The sequence below is a fragment of the Capra hircus genome, chromosome 14 (assembly GCF_001704415.2).
Source record: "Capra hircus breed San Clemente chromosome 14, ASM170441v1, whole genome shotgun sequence".
NCBI classification, from domain to species: Eukaryota; Metazoa; Chordata; class Mammalia; order Artiodactyla; family Bovidae; genus Capra; species Capra hircus.
This window is the reverse complement of record NC_030821.1, coordinates 4,472,108-4,498,490: the sequence shown is the minus strand read 5'-3', so window position 1 is coordinate 4,498,490 and position 26,383 is coordinate 4,472,108. Positions and strand designations below refer to the sequence as shown.

Genomic DNA, 26,383 nt, shown 5'->3' with positions numbered 1-26,383 from the left:
TTCCTTCCGTCATGGGTGAGGGCCCTCTGACTTTCTATTACATACCAAATTAATGTGCTCCAGAATATGTCATCCCATATAACGTGTAGGCATATAGAACATGTAATCTGCATATTAATAAGGTTATGCTGCTTTCATTATTGCACTGATTTTGTACAAATGACTTAAAAATTCAAGCTGAGTATTAAAACTAAATTCACCCCAAAAGAAAGATGCACACCAACTTTGTTTTAAAAGAAGCCGTATTTATTAAGAAATTATACACTTAATTCTCCTAGTCTGTGAAGATGGTTTCTTCCATTTCCACAGCACAAGACAACAGCTAAGGGCATTTGGAAACACTTGCAATGCCAGGGAATGGAGAATCCTTAGTAATAGGAGATGGAATGAAGCGATGTATGCATTAATTTGAACTTTTGGATCCAAAGGCAAAACAATCTTCCTTGCCAATCTAGTTCTCATCTGTATTGGCATTAAAATCCATCCATGGGATCTCCCACTCACACTGAAATATTGGGTATTAATTGCATCATTTCAGTTCAGTCAAGCAGAGGATGCTCAATTTAATTACAGGTCAAACCAACAATCCTTTAACTATTGAATCACATCTGAAATATTTGCATTCTTTATTAATAAAAATGGTGCTTATTGAGGGCAGAAATACAATTTTTCAAATATTTTATCATTATTATCTGAAGTACTTTAAACTATAAGTTAAAAATAAATTATAAAAACTAGCATACAATGTATCTTTTCTTACATGACATTGTTGGAAATAAGTTTAAGTTTATAATTGCAATATCACCTGACTTTTATATATGATCAACAGTAAAACATGCTAATCATAAAAATAGCTTTTACAAATATACATTTGTATACAGTGTCTCCCTTACCATTCATAAATGTCCTTCACATTTTAAGACTTTTAAGACTTAAAAAAAAACATGTAATTAGCAAAGGGAAGAACACATTTACAATCTAAACCATAAAAACCTGACAATTATACAGCTTAGAACATAGAAGAAATGGAATTTCTAAAATTGAACAATACTGTCCATTTTATTTATTTGGGTTTTTATAAATTGAACCGAAGATGCTGTTATCCTGTAGGAAACCTCCTTTCACATTTCTGGGGGTTTTCACAGTTTCTCTTTTCTGCTTTGATGGCATCATTCATTACTTTACATCACTTTATCTGTAGAAACTGAGAAAGAAAAATTATTTAAAATACAGACATTTTTATTTCATTGTTGATAGCATGCAAAGATATATGTTAGATTTTAAGGCTTAATGAGGCAAAAGACAAAAGGAGTCTTAGATCTCTAGGATAAATACTTCTGAGAAGCTTTAAGTTCTCAGATCCTTTGTTATACACAATACTAAAATTATATGTTTGTAGCATGAAATGATTTTTTTTAATCCAGTTGATCTACTGATTGAGACCAACAATTTTTTTTCAATTACTTGTCGCGGTCAGAAGAGAACCACTAGTAGATCTAGGCTGAGAGGTCTGAGATGCTCAGGAACCTTTATTGCCCCTAAAGAGTGAACATGGAGTAGTTTTTCACCTGGAAAAGGCTTTTAAGAGTGCATTCCTAAACCTTATATTCCTAGGATAGGAGGAAAAATCAATACAGGGATCTAATCTGAGTTAAGCAATGGTTGGTTACAAAAGAAGGAATCTAGAGGCAAGAAGGACAGTGGAAGACTCAGGGTGCAACCATGAGCCAGGAAACACCATTTAAGAGGGAAAATTCAATTGGTTGAAGAACTGAATTGAGAATTGAATATGAATATGAAGATAAAATAATGCAAAATTATTTAGACTAGTGGAGAAGGGTAATTATTTATTCTAGAATCCTAACAAGTTTGAGGTCTTTCTGTTCAGGTAAAATATATAACTAAACCCACTATCCATCAACTTCAAAGATTTTTTTTTAGCATTAGATGGGAAACGTACACCTTAGAGTCAAAGACAAGTAAACCAATTAGGATGGGAGTTGCTGTTGAGAGGAACATCATACATCTGTTATCAACATACCTAGCAGTGCTCCTGGTTATCAATCCCAGGGGAGAACTCCAAACATTTTTGTCTTGGTATTGTAGTATCAAGGTTGTCAACCAAAACCTGATATGATCAAGCTTTGGATGGGATGACCCTTTACAGCTCTAACAGTGTGTGCTGGTCCCTACGGTTAGCGGGTCTCCCTGAGAGTGGATGGGGGGTAAGTCATCTACGTGTATCCCTGCTGCTGCCTGAGAAGGACCCAGAGCCCGCTCTCATGGAGTCTGAAATGCTAGAAGATAGATGCATGTCCGAGGACCACTGCTTTACACCTTTAAGCAGAACAAAGGAACACTTATTTAACTTAAAACCAGAAAAGTATTGGGTTGGCCAAAAAAGTTCATTCTTTTTTTTTTTTCCCCCTGTAAGCTGGCTCTTAAAACCAGGAAAGTATTGGGTTGGCCAAAAAGTTCATTCATTCATTTTTTTTTTTCTTTTTTTTTCCCCTGGCTGGCTAAAGCTGGCTCTAGTTGCCTTTAGTTGCCTTTTACCATCATTGGAAACAATTTTGTTAGACTGTATTGTGACAGCTGGCATATCATTGTGTATTTAAAAAAACTGTATCAAAACTGGTGAATTTTTTGTGTAGCCATTTTAATACTGAAGATGAAAAACGAAAGCAGCATTTCTGGCATATTATCCTTTATTGTTGCAAGAATGTTAAAAATGTAACTGAAATACAAGAAAAAAACGTGTGCAGTGTATGCTGCTGCTAAGTCGCTTCAGTCGTGTTCAACTCTGTGCGACCCCAGAGATGGCAGCCTACCAAGCTCTTCTGTCCCTGGGATTCTCCAGGCAAGAACACTGGAGTGGGTTGCCAGTTCCTTCTCCAATGCATGAGAGTGAAAAGTGAAAGTGAAGTTGCTCAGTCGTGTCCGACTTCGCGACCCCATGGACTGCAGCCCACCAGGCTCCTCCATCCATGGGATTTTCCAGGCAAGAGTGCTGGAGTGGGGAGCCATTGCCTTCTCCGTGTGCAGTATATAGAGAAGGTTCAGTGACTGATCAAACTATGTCAAAAGTGGTTTGTGACGTCTTGTGCTAGAGATTTCTTGCTGGATGATGCTCCAAGGTCAAGGAGACCAGTTGAAGCTGTCAGCGATCAAATTGAGACATTCATTGAGAACAATCAAAGTTATACCACAGGGGAGATAGCCAGCATACTCAAAGTATCCCTGAAAAGCATTTGCATCAGCTTTGTATGTTAATCACTTTGATGTTTGGGTTTCACATAAATTAAGCAAAAAAACCCTTGACAGAATTTCCATACATGATTCTCTATTGAAACGTAAGGAAAATGTTCCATTTTTTAAACTAATTGTGACAGGTGATGAAAAGTGGATACTGTACAATAATGTGGAATGGAAGAGGTCATGGGACAAGCCAAGTGAACCACCACCAACCACACCAAAGGCAGGTTTTCATCCAAAGAAGGTAATGGTGTGAATATGGTGGAATTGGAAGGGGGTCCTCTATTTTGAGCTACTTCCAGAAAGCCAAATAATTAATTCCAACAAGTACACTCCCAATTACACCAACCAAGAACATCACTCCATGAAAAGCGTCCGGAATTAGTCAACAGAAAAGGCATACTCCTCCATCAGGATATCGCAAGACCACATGTTTCTTTGATGACCAGGGAAAAATCGTTACAGCTTGGCTGGGAAGTTCTGATTCATTTGCTGTATCAAGCAGACATGGCGTCTTTGGATGTCCATTTATTTTGGTCTTTACGAAATTCTCTTAAAGGAAAAACAATTTCAATTCTCTGGAAGATGATTCTTCGCTCAAAAAGATAAGTTTGGGGAAGAGTTTGGAATTATGAAGTTGGCTGAAAAATGGCAGAAGGTAATGGAACAAAACAAAGTTCTTGATGAAAATGAAAAATGTGTCTCTTATTTTTATTTTGGCCAGTCCAATATTTCTGTACAAAGCTGTGAGGCTGACAAAAGCTTTGTGGGCTCTTTACTTCTCAGTAAGAAAATGTTGCAGACCAAAGCCCCATCTCGTGAGGCTGGGTGAGGGCTGGCAGCTCACGCACACAGGCTGCTTCTCCGGTAGTTACTGACACCTGTGAGTGGCCGGAGAACCCGGGAACTCGACTTTCTGCTAAAGTTTTGAGGCCTGTGATACAGAGATTATGAAGAAGACTGACATAGCAGTTGAGGTGGTGAGAACGGCCCGGGACGTCGGCAGCTCTATGTCACGTGTCCAGTCAAGATCCCAGGCAGAGGGGACCTCAGGGCGCCTGGAAGGTATTTTCTCTTCTGTGGGCATGTGCCTTTCACACTCAAGGGCAGATGTGCGTCTCAAAGGTTTTAGTTAACTAGATGTCATCTTCCTTAGTGAGTACATACCTTTTAGTTCTAGGAAGACTTAGAGTTGACTTGAATATGTTTACAGGAACAGAAATCACAGACTAAAATTTTTGTGTTAAGAAATCTGTGAACATTTGGTATTTAAATATGTATTATTTCAAATAATTTAGTCTATTAAGGTGACAACCTTATGATTTTGCCTTAGAATTCGCAGTTAAAAATTGAGACATAATATTTCAGTTTTGTGATCTGTCTTATATCCACATCTTATAATCAAGTGTGATACTGGACAGTCTAAGAAAACTTTAGGACATCATATATTTAACTTATTAGATTTTAAGAATTATTTCCTTCTCAGAAAGATTTTATTTGTTAAACCAGACAAATAAAGTACTTAAAAACAGAATAAACAATATGTTAAATTTACAAGTGTCATTTACAACATTTAATTAATCAGGGACAATCATTTTTTAAAAGACTTCTTAGAAGTACTTTGTAAAATTTGTTCTACTTATAAATATTCATTTTAAAACTTTCATAAATTAAACAACTAAAAATAACAAAATATATACCCTTAACAATCTTTTCTCCAGTCAGAGCATAGAAAAAAACATATCACCGAGAAAGAAACTGCATGGGCTAGGCTTAAGTGCATTTTAATGTTTTGACATTCTCTCTCTCTCTGCCTCTTTCCCTTAGTCCCGCTTTCTTTTTCTTCTTATCTTCTTCTTCACACAATATATATTATATCCTTACTGATAAAATACATATGTATTTTAAAAAAATTAAGACATCATTCTATGTGTTCTTTATGTAGTTCCAGGCTGTGTACATTTACATGAAAAGAGACAATGAGATCTTGAACTTAAGGGTCAAACTCAATGTGCTACTTTTTGTGTGGTGTAAAGAAATTTTGTACATTTCTTATATACATGCATCAAAAATTATCCCTTATAAATGTGGAATGAATACCTTAATAAATAAATTTAAACTTAATGGATGGAGGAGCTTGGTAGGCTACAGTCCATGGGGTCACAAAGAGTCTGACACAACTGAGTGATTTCACTTTCTTTCTTTCTTACAGAAGGATAAAAGTGAAAAGTGAAAGCTGCTCAGTCCTCTCCAACTCTTTGCGACTGCATGGACTATACAATCCATGGAATTCTCCAGGCCAGAATACTGGAGTGGGTGGCTACCCACTTTTCCCTTTTCCAGGGGATCTTCCAGACCCCGGGATGGAACCCAGGTCTCCCGCATTGCAGGTGGATTCTTTACCAGCTGAGCCACAAGGGAAGCCCAAGAATACTGGAATGGGTAGCCTATCCCTTCTCCAGGGGATCTTCCTGACCCAGGAATCGAACTGAGGTTTCCTGCATTACAGGCAGATTCTTTTACAACTGGGCTATGACTGACTTGCAAGCATAAGGCATTGTGGTTTGGGGTTTTGACGGATGATTCATGTGTGCACGAGGCTATATGCTTGCATTGCACTCTTTCCTCCAAGACCTCCATTGATGACTTCATTATTACAGATGGAAGTTGCTTAAAATGCTGCAGTAGCTGTGTACACAAAGGTTACTAACTGTGCTTCTTCAGGTTAAGTGATGGCAGATTACATGAAGTGGGTGTTATTAACCATATGGATACAAGGCATGAATATAATTCTCCTTATCTAAACCAACAGCAAAATACATTCACCCTGCTTTCCATAGAACTTGTAGTCTGAGAAAAGACCAGTTGTTGCTTTTCAAGACAAGGGAGAAAGGGAACAACTATGACATTCTTGCTGCCTTTTTCTCAAAAATGACTGTCACTTAAAGAGCTGATTTGTTTAGTATAATGTGAAACTAATTGTGCTTTCCTTCTGTTGAATAGTGGGTAATTTATCTACTGGCTGTGTAGGCGCTTGGATGCTTTTAAAATAAATTCTCCTGATGATGAATGCTTTTTCAACTCTTAGTGTCTCCTATTTCTGAAAAACAAGAAGAGCCACTCATATGGGCTTAGTTTGTATTGAACCAAGCAATTTACTTCTATTCAACAAAGTTGGAAAGGAGAGTATTAATCTACAGGGAAAGCACATTTAATTTTGAACCTCATGAATTAATATATTTGAAATAAAATAAGTACAGCAATATATTGAATAAATACACCTTATTTAGAACTCTACCACAAAAACATACTTTAAAGAAATAGTCTTTCTTTCATGTCAGAAATGCTTCTGTTATCTTTTTTTGAATTGAGATTTATAATAAATAAATATAGATAATCTATATTTCTATAAAAGCAAAAAAGTTAAAAGAAAAATGTGAGTAATGGAAGCTATATAACATTTTATGGAAAAGCAGTTCTCACGAGCAGGAATAATCTATATTTTTGCCACCACTAATCATGTTTACTGAGTAATTATTCAACCATCCACTTTTTATAAACAATGTGAAGACATCTGGCTTTTACAAATCCCTTATCACAATTGGGATCCACTTCAATCCAAATTTCTAAATAATATAAACAGAATCCCAGCAGTGACTGTTTATTACAAATTAAAAGTTACCTTCTATTGATACACTCTGGGGCCAAAACTGCATTATACTTTGAAGTGAAAGAACCACAGCAGAAGGTCCATAATCATATGACAACCAAGAGGGCAGTGACTCACTGCTGTGTCTACAGATGAACACAGCTGCTCTACTGTGTGAGTCTTAGAGGCTGACAGCCTCTAATCCTGGCGACAGGGACTGGGGTAGGGTAATTAAATAGTCAACTCAGAAATCCCACTAGTGGATTAAAGGCAGAAAGGGAGTTTGAAGGGAGCTTGAGAGATGTTACAAGCTTGTACAGTTGTTCTGGTGGGAGTTCTGCTTCAGTTGTGTAACTACAGTCAAGCATTTCAGTTGGGCGCAACTGATGGCCGACCTATAGCCCACATTATCGCCAGTGCTTCTCGGTGAGTAGGCACTCCGTGGGCCAACCGTCTTCTGGACGTGCTACCCGGTCCTCTAACTGCTTCTTTCCTGTCTCCATTCCACTTCCTTCTTCCTTACTTATTTTCACCTCCAATTCCTAACAGTTCATCATTCCACACTCATTATTCCGTCCGTATTCCTCCATCTGTCTTTCAACATTCATCAAATAATATGACCATGAGACAAAACCCTAGCTGTTTATATTATAGTGGCTCACAAATATCCAGATCCTTGGGCTTTATTTCGGAGAAGGCAATGGCACCCCACTCCAGTACTCTTGCCTGGAAAATCCCATGGATGGAGGAGCCTGGTGGGCTGCAGTCAATGGGGTCGCTAAGAGTGGGGCACGACTGAGCGACTTCACTTTCACTTTTCACTTTCATGCATTGGAGAAGGAAATGGCACCCCACTCCAGTGTTCTTGCCTAGAGAATCCCAGGGACAGAGGAGCCTAGTGGGCTGCCGTCTATGGGGTTGCACAGAGTCGGACACGACTGAAGTGACTTAGCAGCAGTAGCAGAAGCAGGCGTTATTTCATACCAAATGGAAAGATGAAAAGACTAGGAAAATCAATCATTTTTTATAAAATCATTGGATTTACTACAAAGGTAATGCTCAGATGTTTGATGTCCTCTCTGATAAAATGAAGAAAAATAGAAAGCAATATTGTAAAACCATCAGGAAAAGAAAAAGAAAACAAAATTAATGTTAATTTAAATTTACCAAATCCAAATAACTTGTGTTCTTACAAATATTATAAAGTGACTGCCACACTTATGACATTCATATTTTAGTTTATGACACTGATGGTATAGATAAAATATAGTTTTTGATATTGAATTGAAAATAATGTGCTATTGTAAAATGACAATTAAAAATGCCATTTTCCTTATGGATATTTGGTTTGGGACATGGCTTACTGTATGTGATTTCTAAAAAACTCTTTTCAGAGTTCATTGCATCACTTTGTATCTAATTGCTGCTATCTCTAACAAATACATTAGTGCACTAATGGTTTTTACATCTAGACACACAGATCATTTGTGTTTCTAGAGTCCACGTCATTTAATTGAAATCGCAAATAATGTTCAAATAAGGGGCAAATACTGTCTTCTTTTGGATTCATTAATTCATTGTTTACCACAGTAAGCAATTTGTTTAGTGAGATAAAATGCAACAGTGGTGTACAGTTCTCCTCTATGGTCACCCCAGGAGCATTAGTGAACCAGAGGAACGGAGTGGTTAAGAAAGTGATTCCTGAGTGAAGAAGGAGCTGGCCTGACTCCCCAGCCGAGGCAAGAGGGCTTTCCCTGGTAACCACTGCTGACGGGCACAGAGTTTTGACTGAACCAGCTGAGGCGGGCGCAGAGCTCTTCACCTCACAAAGACTCCTGCTCCATTTGTGGAAGAGAGTGGGGAGAAGAGAATTCACTTCTTTGAGTCTAAATCTGCTAATTGGCTGAGCTATATACTGAGAGAAAACCTAGACAATGTGGTAAGATCAGACAGCCAGACCGAATTTGAGAGGTACAGAGGTACCAGGAGGATCCCATCCATGGGACAGAAATTCAGGTCATTTCTCCAAAACAGTAAGAGAGAGGAAGGCAGAGACCAGCTCTATGGGGAGTGGATTGGTATTAGACAAAACATTAGGGCAGGAATCTGTTCTGATTCACTTATTCATTTCTATATGTGGACCCCATTTGTTCCCAGGAAGAAAGTAGGATCCAGCTGCTAGAGTAAACCTAGAGAAATGAATACACTTACAATAAGAGAAACAAGAATGTCTTACAATCTGTGGCGTCTGAATTACTTACCTAAGACTCCCTTAATTTGTCCCAAGTAAGTTGATTGTGTTTGGGCTATTCTTAGTATCTGGGACTGGGTTAAGACAGTGGGCATGGACAACAATCAATATAATAAATTTATGTATATAGTGTGTGAAAGTTCATAAAACACTTTAAGTATGTTCCCGTTTGATTTTAATTACAAACCAGTGAGGTAGGTCATTGGGCAAGAATTATCCTCATAATAGTCACTTATCCTTGGATCCAACAGTGAGTGTCTTGACTAAATCATACCCGTGGTGCTTTATTTGGGAGAGGTGCTTTCTGTAGCGTTCTATTCTGCCTAGCTGTGAGCCGGACAGTGAGGAGTCAGGTGTGTGCAGGCTCAGTCGTGTCTGACTCTCTGGGACCCTGTGGACTATAGCCCGCCAAGCTCCTTTGTATGTGGGACCTTCCAGGCAAGAAAATTGGAGTGCCTTGCAGTTTCCTCCTCCAGGGGATCTTCCCAACCCAGGGATCAAACCCAATCTGCATTGCAGGCAGATTCAGACTGGGCACCATATTAATTTTAGCAGAGGTGATCTCAACTGGGATGTGAAAATACACTGGTGTTCTAGTGGTGAGTGGGGTAAAAGAGATGGAATTACTGAGAAAGTACTAGGATTCGTATATAGCCTACCACCTACCTTTCTCTGTTTGGATTGTTTTAAAAAGTTCTGCCTTGGATTAATTCAAATCATTTAAATTAAACTTTTACTTTAGGCATCTGTCTAAAGGAGACCTTTTATGTTGTAAAAATACGTTTGATTCAAAGAAAAAAGAATGTTTAACTTCAGAGCAAAATTATCTAATGCGGGTTACAAGTTTTATTTAAAATGTGTAAAAATTTAATTAAATACTGAAAAATAATTGCTGAATTATATGATTTACCAGAGCTTGAATGTTCTGTTACATAAAGTAACACATTAATATTTTTCTTAATTCTTTCTGAAGATAATTATGATTGTGTTTTGAGTGTTTTGGGTTCATTGACAATCATATTTGAGTAGCTGAATTGATAAATCATAGTAATCTTATTTGGCCCATAACTTGTATTTGATCATGCACTGATTTCTGATTTCTCATGCTAATTATATAGTGTCTAACAACCATTAGTTACTCTCAATGCTGGTAAAAGATAATGATAATTTTAGGATAATACTTCAAATTGCTTAAGTTAATTCCAATGCTAGAAGCCAAATGCTGATTAATGCTAAGATTATTATGAACTTTGAAATTTTATACATTTTATTGCTTTCTACAGTTCTTTGAGTAACTGCTTTTGGCACACAAGAAGAAATATTTTAAAAATTATTTTCTATATAACTGAAATGTGATTTAGAATTGATTGGTTTAGAGGTTCAAATTTGAAAGCCCTTGACAATAATATAGTTAATTCACAACCATTGAGAATAGCTAGGGAAAGGTTTTCATGGTTATTTAACAATTTTCATTTACTTTAATTAAATTTACTATATATACATATCAAATAATTAGAACATAATATCTTTAATTTTAAAACTGAGCAAAATTAATCTGAGAGAGCAAGTGAAATAGTAAAGTAAAAGAAATAATTATACTATTATTTTATTAATAAAGTGTTTTTATCAATATTTGAGAAATTCAGTTAATTAAAAAATCTTAAGGTTTAAAGCTCTGAAATACTGTGAAAATATTCTTGGCCCTCAAATTATGCTGGATCTAACACAATCCTGAATAATTCAGAGAGATCTCAGAGTCATTGCCTGATTATTATGTGAAACAAGAAGGAGGTATTGGAAACTGGACTTTGTCTTATAGGATAAATTTATATCATACTGCCTACTAGAGCCTTTTTGAAATAGGTTTTGGATACCAGCTCACTTACCTCTGTTTTCTTTTTAATACTATCAGAGAATGTAGAATTTAGAAATAGTATCAATTATATGATCATTCTGGTATGGGTCAAGATAAATAAGAGCTTGGAGCATTTTAATTCAATAAATTGATGACATAATTTAAGATAATCTGAGTTCTGGAAGACTTATGTAAACAAATGTGTCCCCAATTTTTATTGGAAATGATTTTTTTCCTTTATAATTAGATTCCTCTAAGAAATCACACTTTATGGACCCGAACAGAAGGCAGTATCATCATTTGTTCATCGGCTTTGACTTTGGAAATCTAGGAAAGTCTCATGTCCACTAAACTGTGCTGTGTGTTGAAGAGGGAGGGCACTGCGGCTGCCTAGCTTTCTGTAATTATCACCTATACCTGGTGTTTATTGCTGAGTCATCCCTCTGTGCTATTACCTGGCACATAAATGCAATATCTCCTACAACTGCTATGTACATGTGGAACTATAAACGATTTCTATAGCATTTTACAAATACTCAAATCTTAACGGAGAGAAGTCTGAGGCAATAAGGAAAGAAAGTCACCTACCCGGGGTCTTACTGAAAGGGGTAAAATAAATCCAGTCCAAAATCGCACTGTGGCCCTTTTTTGAAGACCAAACTGAAATAAATACGTGGTTTGAAATAAACATCAAAGGATAGGTGGCTCATGTCTGAATGCAGCAACAACATGCTCTCCACACCAAACATCCTCTAAAAAATGTGTGTTCTCAATGGGGGGTGCTGGGAGGATAATGGTTCAGATGAAGTTTCAGACAGAATGTCCCCAACGACTTGTTGGTTTCTTCAGGCCTCAGAAGCTGCCTTTAGTCTAATGGGGTTTTGGTAGATGAGTGCTTGGAAGCCAATAGAGAAGGTGTTTATGACACTATTCTGCAGAGTCTCTATTTTTCTGCTAACAATGTAGGCAAGTGAAAGAGCACAGGAAATTGGCTTCTGAGTCACAGAGAAGAATTACGAATATTTACTTATTTGCACATGACCTTAAAACATTTTAAATAAATAAACTTTATTTAAGAGGGTCATAGATAACAGTATTTTGTAACTGGGCTTCTGTATCATTTTTATTTTTACAGCACTATCAATGGCCACATAACTATAAGGTGATAACAGCTACCCATTATTAAATGAAAGTGAAAGTGAAGTCACTCGCTCGTGTCCGACTCTTTGCGACCCCATGGACTGTAGCCCACCAGGCTCCTCCGTCCATGGGATTCTCCAGGCAAGAATACTGGAGTGGGTTGCCATTTCTCATTTCATTGGTTAAACCCATTTGAGTTGTGAAAAGAAGTAACCAATTTTATCTGAAGAAAATATTGCATAAGAAAATACTATATCTCATATAGGAAAGACATCAATTTTATGGTGAATGTCTTCAACCTAATTTACTTTCCTGCTGGGCTGGATGAAGCTCAGGCTGGAATCAAGATTGCTGGGAGAAATATCAATAACCTCAGGTATGCAGATGACACCACCCTTATGGCAGAAAGCAAAGAAGAACTAAAGAGCCTCTTAATGAAGGTGAAAAAGGAGAGTGAAAAAGCTGGCCTAAAATTTAGCATTTAAGTAACTAAAGACCATGGCATTCAGTCCCATCATTTCACAGCAAATAGATGGGGAAAAACTGGAAACAGTGACAGACTTTATTTTCCTGGGCTCCAAAATCACTGTGAATGGTGACTGCATTCACAAAATTAAAAGATGTTTACTCCTTGGAAGAAAAGCTATGACAAACCTGGACAGTGTATTAGAAAGCAGAGATATCACTTTGCTGACAAAGGTCCTCATAGTCAAAGCTATCGTTTTTCCAGTAGTCATGTATGGATGTGAACATTGGACCATAAAAAAGGCTAAGCATTGAAGAATTGATGTGTTCAAACTGTGGTGCTGAGAAGACTCTTGAGAGTCCCTTGGACTGCAAGGAGATCAAACCATCCAATCCTAAAGGAAATCAACCCTAAATATTAACTGGAATAACTGGTGCTGAAGCTAAAGCTCCAATACTTTGGCCACCTGATGTGAAGAGTCAACTCATTTGAAAAGACCCTATGCTGGGAAAGATTGAGGGCAGAAGGGGGTGACAGAGGATGAGATGGTTGGATGGCATCACTGACTCAATGGACATGAGTCTGAACAAGCTCTGGGAGATGGTGAAGGACGGGGAACCCTGGAGTGCTGCAGTCCATGGGGTAGCAAAGAGTTGGACATGACTGAGCACTGAACAATTTACTTTTAGAAATAGTTACTCGATTTAGAGATAGTTCAAGGAAAAATGTCCTTGCTTAGCATTAGCATTTACAGAGCTCAAATGTGGCCTCAATGATTAGAAAATGAAATTAATCTTAACTTTTAAGGCTATTTAAAATTCTGGATAAAATTTGAGACTGACTTCATAGTTATTACTTTTTATATAAATACCATGATAATTTAAGCTTTTTCAATTCATACTAACATTTTTCTTTACAGTAAAAATTAAGAAAAAAATTTTAAAAGAGATGACATTGAATGCTTTTTATAGGAACAAAAATTGCAAATTTTGAGCACAGAGGAATCCAGAGGAATGAGATGCATCAAGGTATTTAAATGAGAAGGTATGCATGTGATTAAAAAGAAGTATCAAATTCTGTAAAATTTGGCATACTCTCCTACTGCGAGCTAAGAAGTCAATTTGCATGTAAAATTTCTGCCAATTTCAAGTAGGAAACTACAAGGCAGACGACTGCAGGAGGGTGACGGTCAATCAGAGTGCCATTCAGTCACCCTCTCATCAAGTGTGGAGTGCCGGGCGGCACGGCTGAGCTCCCTGTTCTCAGAGAGGAAAGCGAACGGCAGCAGGTGCCCGAGACGCTGTCAGGTGGGAAGGTGCATTGGAGACATTGACTCGCATCGTGAGAAAATTGTCCCGCTCCGTGTTCTTACAGTCCTGACTGCATTGAATAGAAAGTTTCTGCTCACGCTTATTCTGACATCTCTCTACTACTGTCTACATTTTTTTTGTCTTTGTTTTCAGTGAGAGAGGGGAGGGGGCGAGAGAGAAAAACAGAAATGCCAGATTTTTCAACGTATGAAAACAACAAACTAAATTTAAAAAGCTGTGTCTTTTCATTTTATTTATTTAAAATATATTCCTTACTTATGAAAAGGATAATATGGTTTTCTATTTACTGGGCTGAACTAAAGTTTAGTTTTAAAGATATGTTTATTTTACATTAAAAAGATAAGTCAATTTAATTTTAAAATTAAGTTAAATTGTCACCAAGGATCATAAAGATACAGCACTGATTAAAATCAATAACATCTGTAAACACTAGTCTGTGAAAGTATCTAAGGTCACTGGAATCTTACAGACCCTTATTGAATTTTGAGTAGGCCTTTATTATCAGGATGACCTTAGGGAAGTTACTCTCTAAAACCAGTTACTTATAAAATACCTATTCCCCAACATTATTTTAGGCAATAAATGAAATGACATATATTAAAAAACTCATTATTATTCCTGGAAGGAAATGCAAATGGAAAAAGCAGTTTCCTTTTCCTCTTATATTTTCTGACTTGGAATGAAATAAAAATCTCTCTCTGTGCATGTGTGTCTCTGCGTATGTATATATTGAATCACACATTTTCAGTTTTTTGCTTCTGTAAGATAAGCTATTTTTCTACATTTTTGAAATAATTAAGCCCCCAAAGATTGCACACCTTAACCAATTCACAGAGCTTTAAATGGCAGCAGCTATAGATGTTATTTCCAGTAGGCCACGGGTTAGCAAAGTTTGCTTTTAGGAAATGTTACTGCACATTATTAATATGTATTCCTGAAAATGTGGCAAGGTATCCAGAATACTTATCAGGTTCTAGCTGATAAGCATTCTTATCAGTCCTCCAAAGGCCTGAACTTTCATTTCATCCCAGGCTACCCTGAAGCTTGTCATTTTTCCATATTCAGAGCAAGCTGAGAGACCGTGGAGTTTCGTAAGGGGAGACTCTGAGGTAGAGCAGGGCTGATGGTGCGGACTGGTTTGCTCTTGCCAGAGTTTTGAGCACGGGGAACAGCGAGACACAGGCCCCTGCTGCTTCGTAATAAAGGCCCACGTGTGGGGGTGAGGGTTTGGGTTGTAGAGGGGGAATGTGAAGTGAAGATGCCCTTTGCAATTCAAATGCAGGCAAACAGATTTAGGAATTCACTTCCAGAATATGGGGCAGGGAGTGTAAAAGGTCGGCACCAGTTAGACAATTAATCTCTTTTCCACTGGGACCCTGTCAGTTGAGCTATGAATCAAATTGAAAAAAACCTTTTTTCCCCTTTCTTTCAATTTCTGATCTAATGAAAAGCTTTCACACCTTTTCTCATTTCTTCTGTCACAGATTATTAGATTCAGCGTAGCCTGAAAAGGTATAACATTAGTTCCATCAGAAATACTGCTGTTAATGACTTTCTTAGCTTTCTCAAGCACAAGTTTCCGGCTCTGATATTTATCAAATGATCATAGTCATGTAACTACTTTAAAAATTTTTGCTCTGAAGTTTTTTAAGTTTATCACACTCAAATTTTAAAAACTAGCAATAAAAAGTCAGTAAAGTCCTATGTTTACAATACTTGGTAATAGATCAACTATATTTGGAACATTAAATTCAAAACAAAAAAAAAGCACTAGTGATTTGGTGGGTAAAATTCTTAGGCCAATAAATTCAACAACCTTTGTATAAGACAATGGGAGGTTAGTATCTACAATTAACTGTCTCTTTCGGGAAATGTCTATTAACCCATCCAATAGACAAGTGTTGGAACATCATCCTGTGTAATTTGAATATACTTTAAAACTTTGGATGAATGAATTGCCTGATGTATCTGATATTTCCAGATAGAATATTACTTGTGAATAACATTTTAGATTTAGAATAAAGAAAACATAGCTGAAGTTTTCAGTGTTTTATAGATTTGATATTATGGAAAAAGAAATTATTACTAATATACAGATCTGGAAGAATAAAATGATAATTTAAAAAATTTAGTATCATATATCATTAGTGCCAGAAGAATGAAGGAATATATTAGTATTGTGTCAGGGATCCAACATTCATTATTTAACAGGATGAAATGAATTACTTCTATGGACATCTTTGAATATAAAATAGGTAGGAAAGGTTTAAGACACTAATTTTCACCTGGCTGTTAAACAAATGCAGTCAACGCATTCACATCCACTTCAGTGCCTGGAGTCTTTACTGACACACAATTGTCCATCTGAAAACAGTAAGCAGTGAAAAGGCACAGAGAATTTAATAGAATTTGCATATGATATGTCATGGTGCACACAGAATGCTTTAGATACCAGGACTAAGTCTAGTTAAAATTTTATGACTCTAAAATGATATTTCCATGGTTACAGGGCAATTTTAAAAAGGCCCCTTTACAAGATGCAATTTGTATTCTCTCTGTTTCCCCTAAACTGAAAGTAATTCTAGTTAAAATGATCCTTTAAAAGTCAAATGAAGCAAATCTACACCTACTAGGCAATCAGTGAGTTATTTATTTCTCACGAGTGACTGACAGAAAAAGTGAAGCATTTTAACAAACATATAATAAGCTTTGTTGAACATACTCATAAGCACATGTGTTCACATATTTCAAAATTATTTTACTGAAATAAAAGCATCAATTTTAATAATCAATAAAATTATTAATAAAATAATAAAATTAATTCTTTTGATTCTCTTATGCTTTACATCATTTCCTCAAACTATTTTTATTTCTTAAGAATTAGTGAAAGTCATTCAGTCGTGTCCGACTCTTTGCGACCCCATGGACTATACAGTCCATGGAATTCTCCAGGCCAGAATACTGGAGTGGGTAGCCTTTCCCTTCTCCAGGGATCTTCCCAACCCAAGGATTGAACCCAGGTCTCCTACACTGTAAGCGGTTTCTTTACCAGCTGAGCCACGAGGAAAGATCAAGAATACTGGAGTGGGTAACCTATCCCTTCTCCAGTGGGTCTTCCTGACCCAGGAATCAAACTGGGGTTTTCTGCATTGCAGGCAGATTCTTTACCAACAGAAATATCAGGGAAGACCTTTGTTTCTTAAAAATACTGTATATTTGTTTCAATAGTATCTTATAATTTACAGAAAAAAAGATCTTTTGCCTCATTAGGTAGGTTTAAGATGCTGATGAAAGAAACTGAAGATAACACAAACAGATGGAAAGATACAACAGGCTCTTGGATTGTTAAATGAGCAAGTATCAGTCATTTAAAAATTGTTAAAATGACCGTACTATTCAAGGCAATCTATAGATTAAATGCATTCTTATAAAAATACCAATGGCATTTTTCACAGAACTAGAACAAATAATTTTAAAATTCATATGAAAGTACAAAGGACTCCAAATAGCCGAAGTAATACTGAGAAAGAGCTGGAGAAGTCATGTTCCTTGACTTCAGACTATACTCTAAAGTCACAGCAATCAAAACAGTATGGCACTGGCACAAAAACAGATACATAGATCAATGGGACGAATAAAGCCCAGAAATAAACCCACGCACGTATGGTCAATTAATCTGTGGGAAAGCAGGCAAGAACATACAGTGGAGAAAAGACAATCTCTTCAATAAATGGTGCTGAGAAAACTGGAGAGTTACATGTAACAGAATGAAATTAGAATATTCTCTTACAACACGTACAAAAATAAACTAAAAATGAATTAAAGACCTAAATATAAGACTGGGTACTATAAAGCTCCTAGAGGAAAACATAGGCAGGACACTCTTTGACATAAATCGCAGCAATATGTTTTTGGATCTGTCTCCTAAAATAAAGGAAATAAAAGCAAAAATAAACACATGGAACCTAATTAAACATAGAACCTTTCACACAGCAAAGAAACCCACTGACAAAACTAAAAGATGGCCTACTGAATGGGAGAAAATATTTGCAAATGACTTTGCAAATTGCGATTTGCAATATGATTAATAAGGGATTAATATTCAACCCATATAAATAGCCTGTTCAACTCAGCATCAAAAACAAATAATTCTATTAAAAAATGAGCAGAACTAAACATTTTTTCTAAAGAGGAAATGTAGAAATGCCAATAGGCATCACTAATCATCAGAGAAAGGCAAATAAAGCCACACCTTTCAGAAAGGCTATCATCAAAAAGAACATTAAGAAATGTTGGTACGGATGTAAAGAAAAGGAACTCGTGTACACTGCTGGTGGGAATGTAGACTGGTGCAGTCACTATGTAAGACAGTATGCAGGTTTCTCAAAAAACTAAAAACTAGAACTAGCAATGCCACTCCTGCTTATATATCTGAAAAACACCAAAGACACTAGGTTGAAAAGAAGCATGCACCCCAGTATTCATAGAAGCGTTATTTATGATTGCCAAGATATGGAAGCAACCTAAGTGCTCATCAACAGATGCAGGGATAAAGAACATGCGGCATATATGTATTTAAGCATGCTGCTCAGCCACGTCGCCATCTGCAGCAACGCAGACGGATTTGGAGGGTACTCGTGCTGCATGCCTGCTGAGGTGCCCAACTGTGTCTGACTCTCTGCTACCCATGGACAGTAGCCCACCAGGCTTCTCTCTCCATGGAAGTGTCCGAGCGAGAATACCGGACGTGGGTTGCCATTTCTTTCTCCGGGAAATCTTCCTGACCCAGATGTCTCTTGCATCTCCTGCATTGACAGGTAGATTCTTAACCACTGCCTCACCTGAGAAGGTGCTATGCTAAGTGAAACAAGTCAGACAGAGAAAGAAAGACACTGTATGACATCAGTCATACGTGGAATCTAAACAACGGCAAACTGTTACCAGTGAGGGGAAGGGTGATACAGGGGTAGTGGGGAGACACAAATTATTTGGCGTGTGATAAGCTTAATGTAAAGCGAACAGACTTGTGTACACAACAGGGGGAGATAGGGTGGGGCAAACTGAGAGAGCAGCACTGAAACATACGTCGCTGCTGCTGCTGAGTCGCCTCAGTCGTGCCCGACCCTGTGCGGCCCCATCGACGGCAGCCCACCAGGCTCCCCCGTCCCTGGGATTCCCCAGGCAAGAACACTGGAGTGGGTTGCCATTTCCTTCTCCAGTGCATGAAAGTGGAAGTGAAGTCTCTCAGCTGTGTCCCACTCTGAGTGACCCCACGGACTGGGGCCCACTAGGCTCCTCCATCCATGGGATTTTCCAGGCAAGAGTACTGGAGTGGGGTGCCGTTGCCTTCTCTGAAACATATACATTACCACATGTGAAACAGAGAGCCAGTAGGAAGTTGATATATGATGCAGGGAGCTCAACCTGGAGCTCTGTGAGAACCTAGAGGGGTGAGATGGGGTGAGGGGGTGAAAGGGAGGTATAAGAGAGAGTGGACATATGTATGCCTATGGCTGATGTGTTGATGTGTAGCAGAAACCAACACAGTATTGTAAAGAAATTGTCCTCCAATTAGAAAAAAAAGATAGGCTCAGTGATGTTCTGTACAAGAGGGATACAGCCTAAATGGTAGAGTAACTGTGAAAGGAAAGTAGCACTTTAAGATTGCATAAAAATTTAAAAAAATTTTTCATTTTTTTTTCTTTTTTTTGAAATTTTTTAAATTTTAAAATCTTTAATTCTTACATGCATTCCCAAACATGAACCCCCTCTCCCACCTCCCTCCCCACAACATCTCTCTGGGTCATCCCCATGCACCAGCCCCAAGCATGCTGCACCCTGCGTCAGACATAGACTGGCGATAATTTTAGTAGCTTTAAATATCACATATTTTTCAATACTAGTTTCATTTAAGGTAAAAATTTCGGTGATTACTGGTGGTTAACAGAATTCACTTTGTACTTATACTTCTATTCACCTTTCACAGGCCTCTATCTAAAGTATCTATCATATTCATTTTCTTCAGAGAATTCCAAGTAGACCTTTTAATTGGAAAGTTAAAATTTAAATAATGAAGGAGTGCTTAACAATGAACAGTCAAGTAACCATTAATTGAATCCTCTAGCGATTGTATTAATTTTATGGAGTAGGTTCAGATTAAAGAATATGTTTTAGAATATGTCTCTAACTAGAATGTTAGCCTCATTCTATATAACATCAGATATGCAGATGACACTGCCCTAATGGCAGAAAGCAAAGAGGAACTAAAGAGCCTCTTGATGGAGGTGAAAGCAGGCAGTGAAAAAGCTGGCTTAAAACTAAACATTTGAAACACCAAGATCATAGCATCCAGTCACTTCATGGCAAATGGATAGGGAAACAGTGGAAACAGTGAGAGACTTTTGTTTTTTGGGCTCCAAAATCCCTGCAGATGGTGACTGCAGCCAAGAAATTAAAAGACGCTTGCTCCTTGGAAGAAAAGCTATGACCAACCTAGATAGCATATTAAAAAGCAAAGACATTACTTTGCCAACAAAGGTCTGTCTAGTCAAAGCTGTGGTCTTTCCAGTAGTCATGTATGGATGTGAGAGTTGGACTATAAAAAAAGCTGAGTACCGAAGAATTGATGCTTTTGAACTGTGGTGTTGGAGAAGACTCTTGGGAGTCCCTTGGACTGCAAGGAGATCCAACCAGTCTATCCTAAAGGAGATCAGTCCTGAATATTCACTGGAGGGACTCAGGCTGAGGCTGAAGCCCCAATACTTTGGCCCCCTGATGCGAAGAACTGACTTATTAGAAAAGACCCTGATGCTGGGAAAGGTTGAAGGTGGGAGGAGAAGGCGACAACAGAGGATGAGACGGTTGTGTTAGGTAGTTAGAATAGGAAAAAGGAGTCCAAGATAGTGGTGGCTGAAGGACAAAGGAAATAGAGCAAAGGAAGGTCCAGGGGCTAGAGTGAGAGCCTCAGGCGAAGGAAACAGCCCTCCCGCCTAGCTCAGTTTACAGAGGGCGGGCTCAGGGGGAGGAGAAACACGCACAAGAAGAGGAGCCAAGATTGAGCCTCTGTCTTCTCTGCTCGTGTTTTGGTCAGCCCACCCTCACGCCTCGAGGGTGTATTTTTCTCTGCTTGCAAAATAAAACTGAGCTGTAACCGAGCTGTAACACTGGTCTGCCACTTCAAATTTTAGCTGCGGCAAATTTTAGCTGTGACAGAACCAAGGAAATTACACACTCCCCCAATAGTTGGATGGCCTCACTGACTCAACGGACATGAGTTTGAGCAAACACGGAAGGACAGGGAGGCGTGGCGTGCTGCGGTCCATGGGGTCGCAAAGAGTCAGACACAACTGAGTGACTGAGCAACAGCACCACGCTAGAATACAGGGCTTCCCTGCGGCCCAGTGGGAAAGGGTCTGCTTGCAATGCAGGAGATACAGGAGACGCAGGTCTGATTCCTGGGTCAGAAAGATCTCCTGGAGGAGGGAGTGGCGGCCCACTTCAGTGTTCTTGCCTGAGAAATCCCATGGGCAGAGGAGCCTGGTGGGCTGCAGTCCACGGGGTCGCAAAGAGTCGAACACGACCGAGTGTCTGAGCATGAGCACCAGTTAACCAGGGTGTAAACTTCCGCTCAGCTACCTCCCCAAAGAGGTTTTTTCCTTCTTACTCACTTTCTCTTACTGGTGCTTAAAATGGTGCCTGGGCATAATAATCATCTAATAGGTATTTGCTGCTGTTGCTGCTGCTGCTAAATCACTTCAGTCATGTCTGACTCTGTGCGACCCCATAGATGGCAGCCCACCAGGCTCCACCATCCCTGGGATTCTCCAGGCAAGAGTACTGGAGTGGGTTGCCATTGCCTTCTCCCAGGTATTTGCTAGCTTTCTGAATTAAAATGGCATGAATGGAAAAACATTTATCTACGCTCAACTGTTTTAAGTTTCATAAAGTTCAGTGTCACTGAGGACCCTCTTTCCAATAGTTTTTGCCCTTTGGGATTTGGGAATAATTTATAGGAAGAGAAAGATAATTTTGCCTCTTCAAATCTTGTAAGAATTTATTGACTTAATGTTTGGCTAGACATTATGAGAACGATAGCATGGGTTTTGTCCTTTTGACATAAAAATAGGCATTATGAGCAGACCACACAGAGAGGCTCCTTTAAGAATCCTATGTTACCCATCTGAGTGTGTAGAATCTTACGCATCCTTAATGGAATAATGGTTGTCTCCCAGCTAGCCAGAATAGGATGCTTCTTTTCCATAGATAAAACTTCATTGTGCGTGTGTGTGTGTGTGTGTGTGTGTGTGTGTGTGTGTGTGTGTGTCTGATTATTTGGATGGGAGTCTCTGCATTCAGACTGAAGACAGCTATTGCTGTGCTTGGCAACGAGAAGCCGCCACTGCGACGAGAAGCCCTTGGGCCACGACTAGAGAGCCGTCCTCGTTCGCTGCAGCTAGAGAAAGGCCCACGCAGCAGAGACCCAGCACAGACAAAAATAAATAAACAAAACTTACGAACAAATAAAAAGGACAAAGGGACCAAATTCCTCTCACCGCCTTTCTTAGACTGTCTGTTTAGAGGTCAAGTGACTCTGAATCCTTCTTCCAACTTTTGACATAGGAATAAATCTGAACAGGAGTTAACCCTACTCTCGAACGTTTACAGCGTAGAGATATCTCCAAAATCATGGGCCAGGTAACCTCTGAAAGAGAAACTGTTGGTCACTCAGTAGTGTCTGACTCTTTTGCAACCCCACGGACTGCACTTCCCCAGGCTGCAGCTGCTCTGTCCATGGGATTCTGCAGACAAGAATACTGGAGTGGGGCGCCCTTTCCTTCTCCAGGGGATCTTCCCCACCCAGAGGTAAAACCCGGGAAGAATACTGGAGTGGGGCGCCCTTTCCTTCTCCAGGGGATCTTCCCCACCCAGAGGTCAAACCTGGGTCTCCCACACCGCAAGCAGATTCTTTACTGTCTGAGTAACCAGGGAAGCCTCCGTAATAATGTTGAATTTTACTTGAGCCCTGTGATCCTAAGAAACAGTGATGGTCAAGAATCCAGCCTCCCACCCCGACCCCCCACCCCGCCGCCGGCCACTATTTCACCCTTTGTGTTTTGGGAAATGTTTCCTGCAAAGAACCACGATGATTCTGGCAAGACACTGATGTTTCCTTGTTTACCTGTGACACAGCTAGACACAGAGGGATTCTTATTCTTGAACCCATAAATGACTAGTTAAACTGTTTTATCCTTGTTGATCAATGATAACAAAATTCTCATTAACCAAACTTTGGATAAACTTCTCTCTTCCGGGACACCGGACTTTGGCCCAACATCAACCTGAGCCAATATACAGTCTCCCTCTGAAAGAATCCCTCCTGGAAAACCAGCTGCTCCCATTATTGCCATTCACCCCATTTCCTAACATTCAGCTCTTTCTAGTCTTGTTTACTCTTCTCTATTCAAAGAAAAACCCATTTGGGCTGACTCTTGAGACAGTCACAGATCTTATGTTCAAGGCTCTCAGAATAGTTCCATCTTTCCTTGCAATGATTCTTTCAAATAAACCATCTCCTAACCTTAACTCTAACTTGTAAATCCATAAACATGCAATTTTTCTTTGACATTAACTTTGTGGTCACTCTGGTGCTTGCCTGCAAGCAAATGTGTGAGTGTTTACTCAAGAAATTGCACCTTCTCTTCTACGTTGGTAGCCCAGGGTCTTTGTGTCGCCAGAATTGTTTCATTTCTCCAACAGCTTTCATAACTAACCTTTTGAAATCTGACAGCATTAATACCTCAGATTGCTCTGTTTTCCTCCAGCACATTAGAGCATTACTAGAAAAATGGTGCTTTCCCCATCTTTTTATACACTTAAGACTTATTTTTGGACTGCCTCTCATTTCTAAAGCACTTCAGTACCATTCTCTTCATCTTTTGTTTCCCTCCTCACAGAAGCTCTGCGATTGTGAAAATCTCTTATTTTATTTGAGTCTGTACTCTAGATTTATTATCCTGCCTCTTCACATTAGTAGAGAGACTAGTTTATTATTCTGCCTCTTCATATTAGTAGAGAGACCGTTGGGAAATTGCCTGTCTATCACAATACATTTAACATCTCAAAATTCCTTAACTCTAGAGACCACATTGCCCTCCTGCTGAAGTTGGAATCATAACATCTAGTATACTTATCTGGGCATACTTTAGTTTTGAAATCTCTGAAATTTATTTTCTTATGAACTTGTAATTTTTTTTTTTTTTGTATACTTTGGGGACTTAAAAATTGCAGATGGGGAAACTTAGTTTCTGTTTGTTTTAAAGCTTGGTGTTCTAGCTTTCCTAACCAAATTTCAAATTTAACTGAACGTCAGGGCTGTATATTGTCACCCTGCTTATTTAACTCAAATGCAGAGCACATCATGAAAAACACTGGACTGGAAGAAGCACAAGCTGGAATTAAGATTGCTGGGAGAAATATCAATAACCTCAGATATGCAGATGACACCACCCTTATGGCAGAAAGCGAAGAGGAACTAAAAAGCCTCTTGATGAAAGTAAAAGAGGAGAGTGAAAAAGTTGGCTTAAAACTCAACATTCAGAAAACGAAGATCATGGCATCTGATCCTATCACTTCATGGGAAATACTTGGGGAAACAGTGGAAACAGTGTCAGACTTTATTTCTTTGGGCTCCAAAATCACTGCAGATGGTGACTGCAGCCATGAAATTAAAAGACGCTTACTCCTTGGAAGGAAAGTTATGACCAACCTAGACAGCATATTAAAGAGCAAAGACATTACTTTGCCAACAAAGGTCCGTCTAGTCTCCTTCAGAATGGACTGGTTGGATCTCCTTGCAGTCCAAGGGACTCTCGAAGGACTGATGTTAAAGCTGAAACTCCCATACTCTGGCCACCTCATGCGAAGAGTTGACTCATTGGAAAAGACTCTGACGCTGGGAGGGACTGGGGGCAGGAGGAGAAGGGGACGACAGAAGATGAGATGGCTGGATGGCATCACTGACTCGATGGACATGAGTTTGGGTGAACTCTGGGAGTTGGTGACGGACAGGGAGGCCTGGCGTGCTGTGATTCATGGGGTCGCAAAGAGTCGGACATAACTGAGCGACTGAACCGAACTGCACTAAATTTGGGTTACTTAAATTTGCATTTTTATTCCTCACGGGAGGTAATAATAGAAAATCACAGAAAACCAACACGACAGAGTCAACACTGCTGCGCTGACTCTGATGTGCGGTTTTAAGCCTCCTGCTGTTCCTCCTCAGTGCCTTGATGGAGCAGGTTGCTGCCTGAACGACCTCGTGAATAAGTTATAATGAAAACTGTTTGTTCCTCTGCTTTGTATAATATTGCTCTAAATCACAGAGGGCATCACACACAAGTGTTATTTAGAACACAATACATAAGAAAATGTACTTAAAAATGATAAGAGCACTCCCAGTTAATCTGAGGATATGTTTCTCTCTTTCTTTAACAAATATTCATTAACATTAACACGCACTAAGCACCACTCTAAGGAACGACACCAAGCAAAACAGGCGCTGAGAAATTCACACATCAGTGAGCCAGAAAGAAAGGAAATCACTAATCACAATAAAGCAAGTTAAGTGTGAGGAGACACATACACTGGGGTCTAAGAAAAAGCAAGCCCAGTGGTGTCCAGAACAGGCTGGGGACCTTGTGCAGGGAGGACTCATGATGTGCAACATCCGTCTTGAAGAGACAGCATGTGTTGACCAGTCAGATGGAAAAAAGAACGGGGAAGGATATTCAAGGAAGGAGGGACAGTGTATACCCAGAAGCGTGATATAATGCGTCAGATATTGTCAAGTAATCCAGCACCCCTCTATTCCACCCACCTCACTCGTCCCTATGTCCTGCCAGACGATGAAGGCTGGGTTATGCGTGAGAAATCCAAAACCAAAAGAAACCATCCAGCCTGCAAGGGGTGGAAATGGACATTTTTAAAAAGTAGTAGCAGCAGTGGAGTGAGCAACCGAATAAGGTTCTGCACAGGTTACGGAGGACTCAATTAACTCTGGGAGTATCAGGTAGGTTTCTAGAAGGTATGGCATTAGGAATTTATTTTTATTGAAATAAAAATGGATTTTCACCAGAACAAGGAAGAGAATGCCATTTCAGGAAAGTCAGTCTCCACTCCTAACTTACATTTCGGGCAACTTCTATTTATATAAAGGCAATCACACACTACTGTCTTGTACAAGGTCTTTTTCACTAACCATAATGTTTCTAAAATGTTGCCCACATTGTTTCACATACCAATAGTTTGCTCTCTTTTATTACTAAGTAGTATCCATTGTATGAACAGACCCCACTTTATATATCCATTGTCTTATTGATGAATTGTGTCTAGTTTGGGGATACTATGAGTAGAACTGCTAAAAGGTTCTTATTCAAGT

General features: G+C 38.9%; 1 protein-coding gene across 4 annotated transcripts in view; it reads right to left on the bottom strand.

Annotated features, from left to right (window-relative positions):
- RALYL (RALY RNA binding protein-like) overlaps positions 225-26,383 on the bottom strand; it is an 817,853-nt gene continuing 791,694 nt past the window's right edge. For 3 of the 4 annotated variants that reach the window (XM_013969344.2, XM_018058166.1, XM_018058167.1), the window contains exon 9: positions 231-1,204. Coding sequence is in view for 1 of the 4 variants with exons in the window: in XM_005689272.2 (XP_005689329.1) it covers positions 1,187-1,204 (18 nt within the window). In the remaining 3 variants the exon portion in view is untranslated. Of the gene's footprint in view, positions 1,205-26,383 lie in introns of all 4 variants that reach the window. The other variant, XM_005689272.2, reaches the window with a different exon arrangement.